The sequence below is a fragment of the Marmota flaviventris genome, chromosome X (genome assembly GCF_047511675.1).
Source record: "Marmota flaviventris isolate mMarFla1 chromosome X, mMarFla1.hap1, whole genome shotgun sequence".
NCBI classification, from domain to species: domain Eukaryota; kingdom Metazoa; phylum Chordata; class Mammalia; order Rodentia; family Sciuridae; genus Marmota; species Marmota flaviventris.
In genome coordinates this window covers 17,756,569-17,773,558 of record NC_092518.1, presented here as the reverse complement: position 1 = coordinate 17,773,558, position 16,990 = coordinate 17,756,569, and the positions used below count along the sequence as shown (strand labels likewise).

The 16,990-nt window shown below is 39.5% G+C and overlaps 1 protein-coding gene across 1 annotated transcript; it reads right to left on the bottom strand.

Annotated features, from left to right (window-relative positions):
- Nucleotides 1-3,322: 3,322 nt before the first annotated feature.
- On the bottom strand, nucleotides 3,323-6,341 carry Sat1 (spermidine/spermine N1-acetyltransferase 1). Its single transcript, XM_027927345.2, has 6 exons — nucleotides 6,075-6,341; nucleotides 5,807-5,858; nucleotides 5,635-5,718; nucleotides 4,104-4,205; nucleotides 3,971-4,011; nucleotides 3,323-3,844 (listed from the first exon to the last, which is right to left on the bottom strand). The coding sequence occupies exons 1-6, from the start codon at nucleotides 6,138-6,140 to the stop codon at nucleotides 3,674-3,676; spliced, it is 516 nt and encodes a 171-aa protein (XP_027783146.1). The 5' UTR covers nucleotides 6,141-6,341; the 3' UTR covers nucleotides 3,323-3,673.
- Nucleotides 6,342-16,990: the final 10,649 nt, after the last annotated feature.

The window sequence follows — 16,990 nt, the reverse complement described above, 5'->3', positions numbered from 1 at the left end:
TTAAATTCCCTGAGGTTTAGTTTCTCAATATAAAAAGAAACTAATAAACTGGGTGTGGTGGTACATGCCTGTAGGCCCAGCTACTTGGGAAGCTGAGGCAAGAACATTGCTTGAGCCCAGGAGTTTGAGATTAGTCAGGTCAATGTAGTGAGACCCTATCTCAAAAAAAAAAAAAAAAAAAAAAAGAAAGAAAGAAAGAAAAATGATAATAGTTATAGCAGTATCTACCTCATAGGGTGGTTGTAAGACTTAGATGAGATAATAATGTATATAAACAGTTGAACTTAATGCCTGGTTCCTGGTAAGTACTTAATAAACATTAGCTATCATCGTTAGCTATTATGTTGATAACCATCTGGAAACTACTGAAACATTTTTTTCTGGGCAGATGTGAACCACAGAAAAGAAAGAGCTGATGGGGAAATAGGGTGCTGGGAGAATATTATGAGGAAGGGCATTTGATGGCCTTTGATAGGTGGGACAACAAAGGCAATGAAGATGGGAATGGGTTCCATAACAGTGTGGGCTGTCTGTCAGTCTGAACTGTGGGTAACAGCTGACTGGCTTGAAGCCCAGGCTGGAAACACAAAGGAAAGGGGTGGGAATGAAGCACAAGGTCACCTGAGGTGACAACTCACAGAAAGAGACATGAAAGCAAGAAAACAAACATGGCCCCAGTCAAGCAAACAGGATTCTAGGAGCAGACAAAGCCATCTGCAGATTCTGATAGAGAAGCCATGCCTATCCTAGTCAGGGAGGAAGCTGCTTCATTTCTAGCAGGAGGTGGTGGTTGGTTTCCCAGGGTACCATCAGCGCTATTAGTTGATGCTGAGCAGCCACTTGCCTCAAGGAGCAGTGATAAGTGTCATCTGTTCTAAGCCCTGCTGGGTACCCAGTGAAAAGGAGACTCCTAAGAAAAGGTAGCATGGGTCTAAGGTGTGAATAAATCATTAGGTTGATCAGGATTGTTTCTTCTATATTTCTGTGAAAAAGACTCTACTTTCTTTCTCTAGAAAAGATTACCTCATGGAATCTATGCAATTGATGATCCTGGACTCTAGTTGGACAATGACAGGCCATGGCTGTACTTTCAACCCTGTAATCAGATAAGTAGCAGATGTCTTAAGTCTGTGTGGACAAACTCAGCTATTTCTTGCTTTTATAGCATCAGAACTTGACTTTTTAAGTCTTTTAGGGGCATCATAAACTTAGCAAATAACAGTTGTTTTAAAAAACAAACCCAGAAATATCCTGATGTTAATAATTGACAAGTCCTTAGGCCTGAAATACTATTCCTCCCAAATGATGGTCAGGTATAATGTTTTAGTAAATTACTAATTTTTAAGTTACTTTTACAGGGGCGTTGCTTACATGGACTTTTTTTTTTTTAATTTTCCAGGTCTATCGTTGTTTGTTATTTTATTTTCAATAATTTCCCCATGTTTTCTTACTTGTCTGGTGATTTCAAGTTGTACACTTTTGCTTTATAGTTCAGTTTTTAAAGAGGCGTCTTTGTAAGTGAGTTGAACCTTCTTTGGACTGATGTGGGGTTTCAGCATTTAAATTTTTTTTTCCAAAATATTTATTGTTTAGTTATTGGCAGACACAACATCTTCGTTTGTATGTGGTGCTGAGGATCGAACCCGGGCCGCACACATGCCAGTCGAGCGCGCTACCGCTTGAGCCACAACCCCAGCCCTCAGCATTTAAATTTTACACTTAGGGGATTTCTCTGAAATGGATACAAAAGCCTCATAAAAGCTTTCCTCCTGATAACACTGGGCCTTAAAGGTTAAGCTCTAAGATGGATGAGAAAACAAAGAATTATATTGTAAATAGCTTGGTTAACTTATTCATATAGTTAACCAAAGTCAGCATGTAGTTGTTTTCCTCTGAGAGTCCCAGTTTCCAAAACAAAATCTTCAAAATATCTTACAAGGCTCTTTATGTTAGTTACCTTTTTATTTTTGCCAGCATTTCCCTCATAGTTACTTGCTATCTTAGCAGGCTCCTGGTAGAGAATTGACTTTGTAACCCTATTTTCATGGCATGGTTTTTGAGCCACCAACAAATCCCAAAGCTGTATTAAATGCCACCCAGGGTTACCCTTTTACATATGACTACCTTCTAATTTAGGAAGCCATAAGAGATACTGATATAAAGGAATGCAAGACAAAATCCCTTTCCACTGGAGAGCCCAGGATTTATTTCAAAGAGAACACAGAAATAGAGTATTGTTTTTCAGGTTTCCTACAACTTCTTTTGGAAAACTATAATCTTGAGTATTATTCTACAGTGGTTCTTATCAACTATCATTTTCATTATTGTGGGGTTTCATTATAGTGGGTTTGGGAATGTATGTCAATGTAATGACTAATAAAAGGAGTCCACATGTCTAAGGAGAAAACTTTTTGCCTTTTATTTCATTTTCAGTTCTTGAGAAAGCATTTGTTTACTTCATTTTCCTGGTAACTTGAAAGGCTCCTATTGTTTCTCTAGTATAGAAGCCCATTATGTTAACACAGTACCACAAACTTACCCTCCAAATAAGATGCTAATTTATCTGATTTGTCCAAGTCCAGCTTTGCAAATTTTCATTTGCAAACTCCCTGTAGAAATGTTAAAATTTTTGCTCCTAACAAAGTGACCTAGTTGCTTTACCTTCACAAGTTATCTTTTTAAAAAAAAAAAAAATAATACCTTTATTTTATTTATTTATGTGGTGCTGAGGATCAAACCTAGTGACCCATGCATGCAAGGCAAGCACTCTACCACTAAGCCACAACCCCAGCCCACAAAGTGTTTTGTTAGGAGTTGGGGCTATAGCTAGGTGGTAGAGTCCTTCCCTAGCACACAGAACCCTGGATTTAATCCCAGCGTCTTATTGGTGGGTAGGGAATGGTGTTGGTATTTTTTCTTATTTTCAGTGTTTCATAATATCAAATCCATGTTTTCCTTGTGTAACAGTGGCCTGACTGATTATGGGCTTCAGTTTTTAACCTGGTTTCTCAGCTCTTAAAAATTTTGTCAGATGAAGTATATGGTGTCATCAACATAGTAAAATATTGTTACATGCTTTGGAATTCAACTAGCTTCATTCCAGACTTTGATGTTGGTCATTTAAAAAAATTATAGTTGTAGATGGACAGAATGCCTATGTTTGTTTATTTTTATGTGGTGCTAAGGATTGAACCCAGTGCCCCCCACATGCTAGGCTAGTGTTCTTCCACTGAGCCACAACCCCAGTCGCGGCCATTTTTATTTCACACTTTATAGCAACAAAAAATGTATAAGGATTAGTAAAAGTGCTTACACCAAGCAATTAAATCAAAGAGTAGTTTATTAAAAAAGAATCAAAACAGAAACTCTAAGTACCAGTGTGTACATTGTACACATTTAAATGACTCACAAGAATGAAGTTTTTTTCATATATATTAAGATCACACCACCTCACTGTTTATCAAAAGATGTTCAAGGAGAAATCTGACTCCGAACTGCAGATGATTGCCATTTTAAACAGACCACATTTCAAACATGCAACAACGCCACTGGTAATAAAGCTTTGGAATGGTGCTCATTCTATTATTTTACTACAAATAGGATAGAAAGCAAGATAAGTTGAGAATTTATTCTAAAATAGAATGGAGGTTGTCATCATCTACACCAGCACTCCTCACTCCTCTGCTGCCATTTTTATCAAGTACTCCTTGTCAATCTTAAAGAGTCTCCATCCTTCTTCACTGGACAGATCAGAAGCACCTCTTCTTTTGTAGAAGTTGATAGATGGTTCATTCCATTCTGCTACCAAGAAGTGCATGCTGCTGCAGCGACGCTTCATGGCAACCTATTATAAGGGAGAGAAAACACAAACTCCGTGACATCTCACCTGCTATCCAAAACTTGATTTTGATTCAGTCACTACAACAATCTTGTAACCCTTACAAATTGGAAACCCAAAACTAGGACATACCTGGCTTAGATTCTTCAAAATTTCTGATCCTATACCAAAGCCTAAAAGAAAGAGAAGAATAATTTTAAAAGTCATTGTAAGGACTTACTGCCCTAATTTCTCCTTAGACACTTTCCCCTAAATTCAACCTTACCTCTATAATCACTCATCACGAAGAAGTCTTCAAGATACAGTAATTTTCCAATCCATGGGTCATAGGTAAAATAGTACATGGCAAAACCAACGATGCTGTGTCCTGTAATAAGAATATCACATGAGATGTGGAGAAGAAAAATAATCCATTAAAGCTGTAGTGGCAGAATCAGAAGCCTATCATAGGTTTCAAAGAAATATACATGCATGTACTATGGAAACAAGTAGCCACTGAACTGGACTGTCTCCTGACTTTTATGCTAGTGCAGTCCAGGCCACTGTTGGATGATCTCACTGTTCTCAGACATGTATTTGCAAAAAGCACACATTATGAAAGCTAGTTGAAGCCAGTCTACAACCAGATTGGCTACTCTGCAGTCTGATGCACCTCACTCAGGAAGTGAGAATGCTTTCATTACTTGCCAGAGCAAAAGTGCTATGGTCTTAAACTAAACACACACATTATTCACATCCTAATGATATACTGGTATGTGACTTGGGAATAAGTTGGGTTTACACGGCAGTTCAGAATAGTAAATATTTGTAGTTTACCAACTCTTGCTTCCTTGTCAGAACATCAGGCCAAAAGTATGATGTTTAATTTCAGAACTTGCCTTCCAATTTATATATTTTCAATTTGCTCTCCCCAGTTTTTAAGCCAGAAGAAGCAGCAGTGCCCAGAAACAGGTATTATGTAATATTCCTATGCCTCTTAAAAAAAACAAAACCAAAACAAAAAAATACCTTGTCCCTTATGTTTTCTGCTCATTTCTTCTGGCTTGGGGAACGGATGCCAGAAAAAAAAAAAAAAAACAACTTGAGAAAGCACCCACCCACCCAACTTCCCCTTTCAGCTGTCTTCTGACCAGTCAACAGGGGCCAGCAAAAAAAAAAAAAAAAAAAAAAGCTTGTGACTCCCTCATAAGGGGTGTCTATAATTCCAAATGGAGGCAAAGGTTTCAAATTAAACTTTCTAGCCATTTTATATTTCTTTGCAAACAGACAGGAAGCGAGTAAAGAGCTTCTGATCTACCGTGTTTTAAGTGTGTGATAATAGGACCTTACCTCATTTATCATGATCATCTAGTTTATTGTGTAAAGGATCTTTTAGTTACCTCCCCGCCCATCCATGTACACGGAAGGGCCATGTACATGGCGAAGCTAGAGACTGTAACCTGAAGATTGGGACAAATTAAAGAAAAAAATGTGATTTAACACAATTATAAAAAAGGTTATATTAGGGTCAAACAAGAACCATTTTATGAAACTGAATTACAACAAATGACATTATACCTAACTCTTCCGGGTCTCCACAGCACTTTGATACTTACTTAAACAGCTCCTTTAACCTGCCCTATTATAAAGTACAGCACATCAATTTTCTTTCCTCAGTAATTTGAATACTGGCTGGCTATTATTTCCGGTCAACTTCTCAGTAACTTCAGCCTGTGTAGTCAAGGGTTCTACACAACAGACACTACATTTTATGCAACACTTGGTCTCTCTGGCTTCTGGATTGGGCGAGGGGTTACCTTCCGGAGTCCAGTGTTCCTTGGGCACTTCTGCAACCAGGCAGTGGTAGAAGGGGTGCTCTCCGAAACCATCCTCTAGCAGATCTGCAAGAAGGGTCAGCAGAGACAGTGTGGGCCTCTGGAGGTGACAGGTACCGAACGCTTGTCCCATCCCCCGCCACTGTTGCATTACCTTTTTCAGTTAATATTACTTGGTCTTCCATGTATTCATATTTAGCCAGTTCCTGGGGTGATGTACATAGAAGAAAGAGAAACAGAAAGGAAAATAAGGCCCCACTACCACCAGCTCAGAGGGAAGGAACGGGCAGGCACAGCTAAGTGGTTGCGGGAATCCTGCCCCGCTCAAGAGGCCGAAGGGGAAAGGGGAACCGGCGCCGACTTCCCCAGAAACGGAGCTGTTCCAACCCACTGCCCCAGGACGAACTCAGGCCTCCCACTACCTTGATCAGCCGCAGGATGTCACTACAGTCGGCAGCGGTGGCAGGGCGGATCACGAATTTAGCCATTTTCGTCTTTTGCTTTTCTTCCCTTTGCGGACTAGGCCCCTGTACTTGAACAGCAGGAGGAGGTGGTTCCTCATTCGTCTCCCGGGAGCGTCCTCTTTTCAGTCAGGCTGGCACCATGACCCGACGAACCTCGACAAGTGATAAAAATCCTTCAGCACAGTTGCAACTGCAAGCAGCGCAACGGAGCAGTGGTGAGACCCTACTTTTTAGAGCGAAGAAGCCCCGCCCCGGTCTGTGAGACAGAGGCAGCTCATCCAATGAAGTCGCGACCCCTCGGCGCACCGCCCTCATATCCGGACACCGCCCTTTTCCGGCGCCCGTGAGAATCGGAAGCGCGAGCACGGGTGGGGGTGGTGAGGTCCGCGCTGGGATTCTCTAGTAGCGCCTTCTAGTGGCGCTTCTCGGAGCCTTCCCGGAAACCCAAGCTGGTTGTTCGGGAGACCCCGAGTGACCATTGTAAAATGTAAAGGAGAATTCCCTTTGTGGCATGCCCTGGCCTCTTTGTTGGTGGGAGAAGAATCCGAGCAGCTGTGAGTCCCGAAGTCACTTGTTTTTTTCCACTTTTTCTGGAATTTTCCAGAGGTAACCTAAAGTGTGATGATGTCATCTCGCTGGTGACTAAAGGAATGTGTGCTTGTATATGGTGTTTTCTAAAATTACATAAGGTAATCTCTTTGGCTTTCTCAATAATTTCTTTCCCTTATACTTGTAATTTTTAGAGTTGAAATGTTTTCTTTGGGGCTGGGGCTGTAGCTCAGTGGTAGAGTGCTCGCTTAGCATGTGTGAGGCACTGGGTTCGATCCTCAGCACCACATAAAAATAAATAAATAAAGGTATTGGGTCCATCTACAACTAAAATAAATTTTAAAAATAAACAAATTAAAGGTATTGTGTCCATCTACAACTAAAAAAGAAATCTTTAAAAAATATTTTCTTTATCTTTTTTCCTTCTTATTTCCTTAAATTTCTCATCCTCCTGTGGCAACACTGCCCTCTGGCTCAGGTACATTCTCCATAATTTTCTTTAGAGATGGTCTGCTTTTTTTGTTTTGTTTTGTTTTTCTCCTAGGGACTGAACCCAGAGGCACTCAACTACTGAGCTACATCGCAGCCCTTTTTTAATTTTTATTTTGAGACAGGGTCTTGATAAGTTGCTTAGGGCCTTGCTAAATTGCTAAGGCTGGCCTTGAACTTTCCATCCTCCTGTTTCAGCCTCCCAAGCTGCTGGGATTACAGGGGTGTACCACTGTGCCAGGTCCAAAGGTTTGCTTTTGTTAAACTGTTTCAGTTTGCTTATCTAAGTGAGTTTTTAATTCATCTTAAAATTTTTTGAAGGATTTATTTTATTGCTTATAGGTCTTTGGGGTTTGGAAGTTTTTTTTTCTTCATAATATGTGACCATCTCCTGGCTTCCATTGCCAGTTATAGTCCCATCCTCCGTGTTTCTCTTATTTCCTTTAACCTTCTGCTTTTGAAATAATGATATATTTACAGGATGTGTGATGATGTTATCACTCTGATGACTAAAAGAATACATGCTTGTGTATTATATTTCCTAGGATTTTTGAAGGTAAGCTCTTTGAATTCCTCAATATTTTTTAAATGCCCTGAGATAGAAATATTTGGCAACAGTTGGATTAGAGTATAGTCTGGATTATACATGCTGGAACAAGTATTCAAGCCTATGAGGAATGACATTTATTTTACACCCACTTTTCCATACAGATCCTGCTGAGGGCCTGCTTTGATGTCCTACCTGGGTTCCTTGATAGATCAAATGATGATTTTTGCTGTGAGAGAAAACATAACAGGGGCCTGGAGCATTTGCATTCTGTAGAAGGAAGGGTTGAACTATCACCAAATGACCACCCCTAATATTGAATGAGTGACTCTGCCTTTGCTCGCAATATCTTGCATGTAGAAAAGAAAGTAGAAGTATATTCTTTGTTACCCTCCCTACCCTCCTGGGATTCCATGCACAGTGGGTCAACATGGAAGTTTATGAAATATCTTTTTCAAATATCTTTAAAAATAGCATTGGTTCTCATCTACCTGTGTTACTCCTGACACCATGGGCTACATACACCTCAGACTATACCTTGTGTGTGACTATAAGCCCTTTCCTCCTCTGCTTCTGTCTAAAATGCCAGAGCACTTAAGAGAATTTGTTGTATTTACTGATAGCAGTAAATCAGACCTCCATGAATAAGCACTAACTAATGATAGCTGCCTAGTTGAAGCAAAAACAGAAGCATTTTTAATTTGAGTTGCTTAATTTTTTAGAATAGTGATTATAGCTAGCATTTGAAAAACTTTTATTTGATTAAAGGGTCAACAGATCAACAAGTATTTGTTGAGTCTTGTGTGAGGTACTTGGGGGTTATAAAGGATTATCAAGCTTTGCCACCAGCCCTCAAGGTATAAAGTTTACTTTTAGAGATGTGTTTATAGTTTACTACAACAGAATTTAATCTTTGTGAGAAAGAGAACAGAATAGGGGGAGAATAGGAGTAAGAAAAATTGCTGAGGCAGTGTGGCCTATGTGTTTTGCATTAATTGTCTCATTTGATCCTTACAACTATCTTCTTGTGGGTAATGGTAGTTCTGTCTTTACAGTTGGGAAAAACTGAGACCCACAGGGGTTACAAAACTGTCAAAGCTAGGACGTGATAGAATGATAAATATTGATGACTTAAGACTGGTTTTATTGGCCAATGCTCAGAGAGCCATTGCTCTCTATTATGAACACTTTTTATTTCAAGGTTCCACAAAGGTCAAGGCCCAAAAGGTTCTTCTCACTAAGACTATGCCATTAGAAGTCAGTTATTTGAAAACAGATTGGTTTATACAATCTCTTTTATATTGATTATTTACTGCCACATTACATATTATCATGAATTCAGTGGCTTAAAATAACACACCCTTATCTTAGTCTTTGTGGGTCAGGAGTCCAGTCATGACTGAGTGGCTCTTCTACTCAAGGTGTCAGCTCTTCTATGTTATTATGAGGAGAACTCTTACTTCCAAATTCACTCAGGTTGTTGATATTGACAGAATTCACTTTTTTTTTCAGTACTGGGGATTTAATCCAGAGTTTGGTACATGCTAGGCAAGAACTCTATCACTGAGATACATGCCCTGCACTTTATATTTTTTTATTTTGAGACAGGGTCTTGCTAAGTTACCCAGGCTAGCCTCAAATCTGCTATCCTTCTGCCTCAGCCTCCCTACTCACTGGGGTTACAAACATGAGCCAACACACCAGGTGACAGAATTCATTTCTTGACTGAGGACCTTGGCTTCTTTGTTGAGACCACTTGTAGTTTATAGAGGCTGCCTGTATTTCCTTGCCACATAGCCTTACCCAGAAATGCCATTTATAAGCTAGCAAGATATAATCTAATTTTTTATTGTGGTAGAAAATACATAACAAAGTTATCTTCTTAACCTATTTTCCCCAGTAGTGGGGATTGAACCTTGGAATATTCTACTTCTGAGCTACATCCCCAACTCTTCATGTGGCTCCGCCCACATGACCCAGCCAATCGGCCTCAAGAGCAGGAGGATTGTGGGAGGTGGAGAGAGGCTTGTGTGGGAGAGAGAGGCTTGTAGGAAGCCGGTGGTGGCAGTTGGGGCTCTGAGGGTTTTTCCTGAGAGGCTGTTTTGTTTGGCGTGTGTGGTTCTAAAAATAAAGTTAGTTTCTTTTGACAAGTGGCTCCTGATTGTGCCCAGCCAGACTGCGGCAGCTGTGATTACAGGAATGAGCCACTGTGTCCAGCTCATTTTAACCATTTTAAAGTATATAGTATAGTAGTGTTAACTATTGTTTTAATCATATTTTTTATTGCTGTGACCAAAAGACCTGACAAGAACAATGTAGAGGAGGAACAGAGTTTATTTTGGCTCCAAGGTTTCAGATGTTCAGTCAATGGTCAACCAACTCCATAACTCTGGGCCCAACGTGAGGTAGAACTTCATGGTGGAAGGGCAAGAAGGAGGAAAGCAGCTCAGACCATAGCAACAGGAAGCAGAGAAATAATTCCATTCATAGGAACAAATATAAACCCCAAAGGCATGCCCCCAGTGACTTACCTCCTCCAGCCATACCCTATCTGCCTACTGTTACCCTCCAGTTAATCCATACCAGTGGATTAATCCACTGATTAGGCTATAACTCTCCTAATCTAAACATTTCACCTCTAAACTTTCTTGCATTGTCTCACACATGAACTTTTGGAGAACACCTCATATCTAAACCATAACAACTATATATACATTGTTGTGTAACAGCTCTCCGGAACATTCTTATCTTGCAGAACTGAAACTATATCCAGGAACAATGGCACCCATTTTTCCTCCCTCCAGCTTTTGGTAGCTACATTCTACTTTCTATTAAAACTGAACCTCTGTATCTAGGAACAATGGCTCCCCATTTTCCCTTCTTCCAACTTCTGGTAGCTACATTCTACTTTCTGTTTCTAGGAGTTTGAACTACTTTCCTCCTGTAAACGGAATCATGCAGAATTTCTTTTGGAAATTGATTTATTTCATGTCCTTCTTTAAGGTTTGTGCATGTTGTAGCATGGGACAAAATTTCCTTCCTTTTTAAGGTTTAATAATATTCTATTGTGTATATGTGCCACATTTTCTTTATCCACTGGACCATCAACGGACATTTGACTATGTAATGTTGCTGTGAACATGGGAATGCAATTATTCTCAAGATCCTGTTTTCAATTTTTTTTACGGGGGGGTGGTGGTGGTAGTGGTGTTACTGGAGATTGAACCCAAGGCACTTAAACAGTGGGCCATACCAGCAGCCCTTTTTATTTTTTATTTTGAGAAGGATCTTGCTAAGTTTCTGAGGCTGTCCTCAAACTTAAAATCCTTCTGCTTTAGCCTCTTGGGTTGAGTTGCTGGTGTACTACCCTGCCCTACTCAATTGTTGTTGTTTTGTTTTTGTGGTACAAGAGATTCAACCCAGGGCCTCATGCATGCTAGGCAAGCACTCTACCACTGAGTCAGTTCTCTTTGATGTTTACCTAGAAATGTCATTGCGGGATCACATGGTAGTTCAATTTTTATTTTATTTTATTTTATTTTTTTGCAGATTCTCCATACTGTTTTCTATAATGGCTGCACCATTTTATATTCCCATGAAGAGTACACAAAGATTTCAATTTCTCCCCATTCTCACCAGCACTTGTCATTTTGTTTTTATTTTCTTTTTGCCTACAGCTATATGGTATGCAAATATTTTCTTTTATTCCATAAGTTGCTTTTTCACTCTGTTGATTGTTTCTTTTGATATGCAGAAGTCTTTAAGTTTGATGTAGTCCAGTTTGTCTACTTTTATTGCTTTTATCTGCCAAATAGAGTCTTACATAATGTACCATAATTCTGAGAATGACATCCTATCACCTAACACCATATTCTATTAGAAGCAAGTCACACATCTCACCCACACTGAATGGGAGAGGGCCACACAAAGACATGAGCACCAGGAGGCAGCACCATGGAGGCCACCATGGAGTCTGTCTGCCATACTTTTAAAGGGTAATAAAAGCCAACTTATAATTCAGCATTTAACAAATACTTATTAAAGTCTATCAGAAATTGGCTGAAGAATACTGAAATAAATATGGCATATGCTATGGCTTGAATATGATTTGCGCCCCCCCCAAACTCATGCAGGAGTTGAATTGCCAAAATCTTATGTTAATGCTATTAAGAAGATGGAAACTTAATCTGATGGTGGTGTTTACAAGTGGGGCCTTTAGAAAATTATCAGATTAGATTAGGTCATTAGAGTGGAGCCTCCATGATTGAATCCTGGTGAACTGCATAAGAAGAGGGAGAGAAATTGCACAAACTCATAGATACATATGCATTCCTGCCACAGTGTAATGTAGCCAAGGGGGATCCTTGCTAGAACCTGGTGTTTGGACTTTCAGTCTCTACAACTGTGAGCTAAATAAATATTTTTTATAAATAAAGTAGCCTTTCTTAGGTATTTCATTATAGTGATTAAAAAATGGACTCATACAGGGGCTGGGGTTGTGGCTCAGTGGTAGAGCACTTGCATAACATGTGTGAGGCACTGGGTTTGATCCTCAGTACCACATACAAAAATAAATAAACAAAATAAAGGTATTGTGTCCATCTACAACTAAAAAAAATAGACTCATACAACATTATACCAGTTGTCTGGGGATGTACAGTTTAATATTACAAGCCCATAAGTTTCTAGTTATGGCTAGAAGGTATTCAGCCTCCTGGAGCAAAAGAACAGGTGCAGTCAGAACTGAGATACAGTTTGTAACCCATTCAATGTGACCTACCTCCTCTAAGCTGTCCTTCCCCCCTCTCTTTCTGTGTAGTGTCCTAAGGGAAGACTACTGCTCATCAATCAGTTCAGGAATCAAGGCTCTAACTCCTCATAAGTGCTTAAGAATGCAGTCAACCATCCTTAGGCCTCCTAAAAGGACCAGTTCTTTGAATCTGGTTATGGAGGCTACTCAGTAAGAAGATCATAGAAAATAATTGCCTGTGAATCTCTGAATATAAGACACCCCCACTTTTCCCTATGGCCTCTGGGTACATGCAATAGATTTTAAAGTTCAAAATCCAGCTTACCAATCTTTGTACCATTTGCAAACTGGCAATTAAGTACTAACAGAGAATACAGGAAAATAGAGGATACTTCAAAGAAGGAAATGCTAGAGAGTAAACTCCACCCAGCCCCTTGTTCTGGCTCTGATGTGAGTGATGTTTGGCAGAGTCGGCTGACTACCCTGGAGGCTATTGCCTGAGAATTCCTCCTGGAGGTGGAGAATGTGCAGGTGAGTCACTCTGCTTGGAAAGATGATAGAAGGGTTCAGGAAGATCAAAAAGGGACACAGGACCCAAGATTGAGAGATTTGTAATACATTTTAAGATCTCTCAAAGATTAATTATAGATGAGTGCTATAACAGAGGAAGAAAGATGTACAACTAGCATTTCTTTTATTTTTTAGTTTTTGCCGTGGGTGCTAGGGATCAAATTCAGGATCTCATGCCTGCTAGATAATACTCTACCACTGAGCCACAACCCCCAGACCCTAGCAACTAGCATTTCTTATCATGAATCATATTATAGTTTGTATTTGGAATATCCCCCCAAAGCTCATGTGCTGGGCAATGCAGCAGTGTTCAAAGGCGAAAAGATTGGATCATGAGGGTTCTGACCTCATCAGTGGATTAATCCATTGATGAATTAATAATTTGAATGGATTTACTTGGAGGTGGTGAAAACTATAGGCAGATGGGACATGGTTGGAGGAAGTAGGTAATTGGGAGCATGGCCTTAGAGACTATCTGTCCCTGGTCCTTTCCTCTCTCTTTCTGTCTTTCCTGGCTGCCATGAGTTGAGAACTTACCCCCACCATACCCTTCCACCCTGATGTTTCTGCCTTGGAGCCAGTTAATCATAGACTGAATCCCCTGGAACCATGAGCCAAAACAAATCTTTGCTTCTCTAAGTTGTTCTTGTCAGGTATTTTGATTACAGTGATGAAAAGCTAACACAGTGGTATGCTTTTCTTGGCACTTTACAGATGAAATTTCATTTAGTTTTAATTTCCATATATTATTACTTACTTTTAAATATATATCCAATTTTCTCATCTGGATTGTATTAAACTAAAATATGTGTTGCTCTATTCCAAAAATTAATTGTACATTTAATACTATAGTCAGGAAAAATTAGGAGTAAAATCAGCCATTTAAATAAAGCTGATCTGGATGAATATAATCTGGAAGCATAAGGGATTTTTTCCTTCCAATGCGCTCAACCTCTACTGTTGAGATTTCTATCATCCTAGCATAGAAAGTTGGTGATTCTCTAATCCACAATCGTTATTGACTACTTAAAACTGAAACCTAGAGTGGATAAAGTACTAGTCCAAGATTACTCAGCTGACAGGGGCAGAATCACAAATATGACTGAGGTCTCCTAACTTAGTCAAGACATCTTTTACTATATCACTGTGCAATTACAGCCTGCATAGATCTTCTGGCAAAAAATGATAAATGTAAAAATCGACATTGTATTAAATACCATCCTAAGACTGGAGCTCATGCAAAAAATTGTAAATAATCAAAACATTTGGTCTCCTTTTCACAAATTAAATTTTATGAGTACATGCCTTATTTACTGTTATTATTATTATTATTCATGATGCTGAGGATTGAACCTAAGGTCTTGTGTGTACCATTGAGCTATGCCCCTCGCCCCACACATGCCTTGTTTTAATTACAATAGGGAATACTTTTGACAGTTCCAGTCTTTCCAGCTTCTTCCTGTCTTATGTCCCCAACTGCAACCCAAGAATTAAACTGATAAGTAGGCAACATTGATCAGAAATGCCTGCAGATCAAGATAAGCAGACAATCAGCTTACTAGGAGATGCCTGCCACCTAGTGAGGCTGCAGGAAGCTGCGTGTGTCCACACTCTTTCACAGAAGGAGAATAGAGCCCCTAGGGCTTTCTGCTTAAGGGAAATTATTCTCTGAACATCTAGTTGGTGAATCTGGTTACCACAATACTATTATTCTTTTTGAGATGAGAGCCACCTCCATACTTTGAAAACGGTCCACAGTTCTTCATTTATGTTCTTTCCTCATAGATAGAATACACACTCATCATCTCACTGGGAGTATGGATTTTTCAATCAAAGCAAGTGACAAGAGCATGCCAATTTTCTGTCATGAGGCAAAAGAGTAGTGGACTCAGTAAGTACTTTTAGAAGGTGAGATGAGTATATTTATGTGGCAGAAAAAGCAAGGATTTTTTTTTCCAGCAATAGCACCCCCAATTGAACTTGGGGGTGCTATACCACTGAGCTACACCCCTAGCTCTTTTTATTTTTTTATTTTGAGATAGGGTCTTGCTAAGTTGCTCCAGCTGGCCTTGAACTTGCCATCCTCCTGCCTCAGTCTCCCAAGTAACTGGGATTATAGGCATGTGCCACGACATGTGGCTTATTCGTCTTTTTTTAGTTAAATACATAACATTAGGATTAGGATTCATTTTTATATAATTATAAAAGCATGGAATATAATCTGCTCGAATTCAGTTCCCAGTACTTCCCCTTTCCCTCTCCTCCTCCCTTGCCCCTGTTCCCTTCCCTCTACTCACTCTATTGATCTTTCTGTTATTTACTTTTAGTTGTTTATTTATTTATTTATCAGGCATTATGTGAACAAGATCCAATCCAGACCATATTTACTTGGGCTGGGGTTGTAGCCTAGAGGTAGAGTGCTTGCTTTATATCCTGTAAGCCCTGAGTTTAATCCCCAGTGCTGCAAAAAAAGAAAAAAAAGTCTCAGAACACATGACCTAGGGCAAATTGTTTACAGCCATGTCTCACTTGAAAAGTGGGCTTCATCCATAATCTGATTAATATCCACCACAAACCACAGTTGCAGATTTTTTTGGTTCCAGGGATTGAACCCAGGGGTGCTTAACCACAGATCCATGTCCCCAGCCCTTTTTAAAATTTTTGAGACAAGTTTCACTGAGTTGCTTAGTGCCTCACTAATTTGCCAAGGCTGCGTTGGACTTGCAGTCCTCCTGCTTCAGCCTCTGGAGCTACTGGGATTACGGGCATGTGCTACCATACCTGGCTACAGTTGCAGATTTTTTTTTAAAGAAAAAGGTTTAAGGAAAGATGAAGTAGGAGGAAATGTCAAAAAGACTATGGTGTTGAACCTATTAGTTAACATAACTTTTATCCTTTTTACAGATTTTTTTTGTTGTACCAGATAGGGAGAAATTGTGCAGTTATTATGGTGCAGCACAGTAGATAGCACAATTTCTCAAATTTTCTTTCATTATCTAGTCTCTTAAGTCATGGTTAAAAACAAAAAGTAATTTAAGAGCTGTGCTATTGGTTAAGCATGCTTCATTTACCTTCAGTAATATATATTAATGAAATACAATTCTCAAAATGTTCCACATTCAGTGAAAACTGTAAACCAATAATGACCAAGAAGCTCAGTGAACCCAAAGCAGCATAAGAAAACACAAAGAACACCACACCAAAGCTGGGCATGATGGTGCATGCCTGTAATCTCAGTGATTTCGGAGACTGATGCAGGAGCATTGTAAGTTTCAGGCCAGCCTCAGCAGCTTAGCAAGACCCTGTTACATGGTAAAATTTTTTAAAAAAGGCTGGGGGTATAGCTCAGTGGTTGAATGCCACTGGGTTAAACCACAAAACAAACAAAACAACAGGTGGGGCAAAAAACACTACTCTTATTACTGCTATCTTACAACCTATCAGGTTAAAAATCACCAAAGGAAAAACCTAAAATATCATGTAATTACCAGTTAATTGAAATGAGATAAACTAAAACATGATAATCAGACTCCCACAAATGAAATTCTCTAGCTTTTGTTGATGATAAAATCAGCCACTTCTAACTAATCCAGCAAATGAAATCAGTTCTTTTTATCATGATAACAGATGAAATGTGGAAAGATCTGAAAGAGGTAACAGATCAAGCAAAGGAGGAGCACTGGGAAAGGACCTGAAGTACTGTGCTATCACAGTTGGGGCAGTTGCATGATTTGGGAAGAGAAACTGGAAATGAGTATAATTAGGACACTCTCTGAAAATGAAACTTAAAATCAACAGATAATGTATCAAACAAGGATATTCAAAATGTATTCCAAGCCAGTTAATATTTGACTTTAAACAGTATTAACGTACCTAAAAAGAGAAGGTATAAACTGGGTATGGTTGCTCATGTCTCTAATCCCAGTGATTTGGGAGGCTGAGGCAGGAAGATGGCAACTTGGAGGCCAG

Excerpts from the sequence above, each read along its gene's own strand:
- Sat1 (XM_027927345.2), bottom strand. The coding sequence starts at position 6,140 with ATGGCTAAATTCGTGATCCGCCCTGCCACCGCTGCCGACTGTAGTGAC. Across the intron at positions 5,719-5,806 it reads AGTAATATTAACTGAAAAAG|ATCTGCTAGAGGATGGTTTC; the intron begins GTAATGCAACAG and ends CCCTTCTTGCAG. Across the intron at positions 4,206-5,634 it reads GGAACACTGGACTCCGGAAG|GACACAGCATCGTTGGTTTT; the intron begins GTAACCCCTCGC and ends TTCTTATTACAG.